Source organism: Limulus polyphemus, unplaced genomic scaffold (genome assembly GCF_000517525.1).
Source record: "Limulus polyphemus unplaced genomic scaffold, Limulus_polyphemus-2.1.2 Scaffold1155, whole genome shotgun sequence".
NCBI classification, from domain to species: domain Eukaryota; kingdom Metazoa; phylum Arthropoda; class Merostomata; order Xiphosura; family Limulidae; genus Limulus; species Limulus polyphemus.
The window spans coordinates 296,527-297,300 of NW_013666765.1; the positions used below are offsets into that span (position 1 = coordinate 296,527).

General features: G+C 39.4%; 1 protein-coding gene across 1 annotated transcript in view; it reads left to right on the plus strand.

The window, feature by feature from the left end:
• LOC106462387 (tubulin beta-4B chain-like) overlaps window positions 1-774 on the plus strand; it is an 8,203-nt gene that overhangs the window by 5,979 nt on the left and 1,450 nt on the right. The window contains exons 3-4 of the mRNA XM_022389639.1: window positions 472-582; window positions 761-771. Of these exons, the coding sequence (XP_022245347.1) occupies window positions 472-582; window positions 761-771 (122 nt within the window). The remainder of the gene's footprint in view (window positions 1-471; window positions 583-760; window positions 772-774) is intronic.

A 774-nucleotide genomic window follows, 5' to 3' on the forward strand; every position in this document is an offset into this window, starting at 1 on the left:
CCTGCGACCCTAAGATTGCGAGTCGATCGCCTTATCCACCTGGCCATGCCGGGCCTATTGTGGAATAATACCGTCACGCATAAGTGATTGAAGGAGCTTTTAATGTTTATCTTAACGTTCCCTTCTGATTTGATAAATTCAGTACACGTTCTCTTGCCGCTGCTTATCGGACCCCTCGGGTATTGAGCCTCGGGGAAATATCCCCGGTCTCCCCACCCTTTCGCTGGGCCTGATCATAGTCGATGAAGCCTAAAAGCACGTTTTTCGGGAACCGAGAACTATTTTTGTCTATTGACAACACTTCTTACATTCCACAGATGATATCATGAATTTGCTTAATTTTTTTTCTCAAAAATGTCATAGTTGCCTCATGTTCTAAGTGCATGCAATACAAACCTGGAAACGTTGTGCAGTTTTATTTTTTACGTAGCAGTAGTTCCCGATTTTGTTAACTCGCTAATTATCTTGCAGGAGGGAAATATGTTCCACGTGCAATCTTGCTGGACCTGGAACCTGGAACAATGGACGCTGTACGATCTGGACCTTTTGGACAGTTGTTTAGGCCAGACAACTTTATTTTTGGTAAGTTCTATAACAAAATTAAATAAAGACGCTAAAAATTATGTCATGTCCGGGCACTTTTCAATTAATTGTTACGTATACACGAATAAAAATATGTGACCAATTCTTTAGATAACATTACAAAATATTAATAATATACTTACAAATGTCAATTATTTATTAATGATGACAAAATCAGGCCAGAGTGGAGCT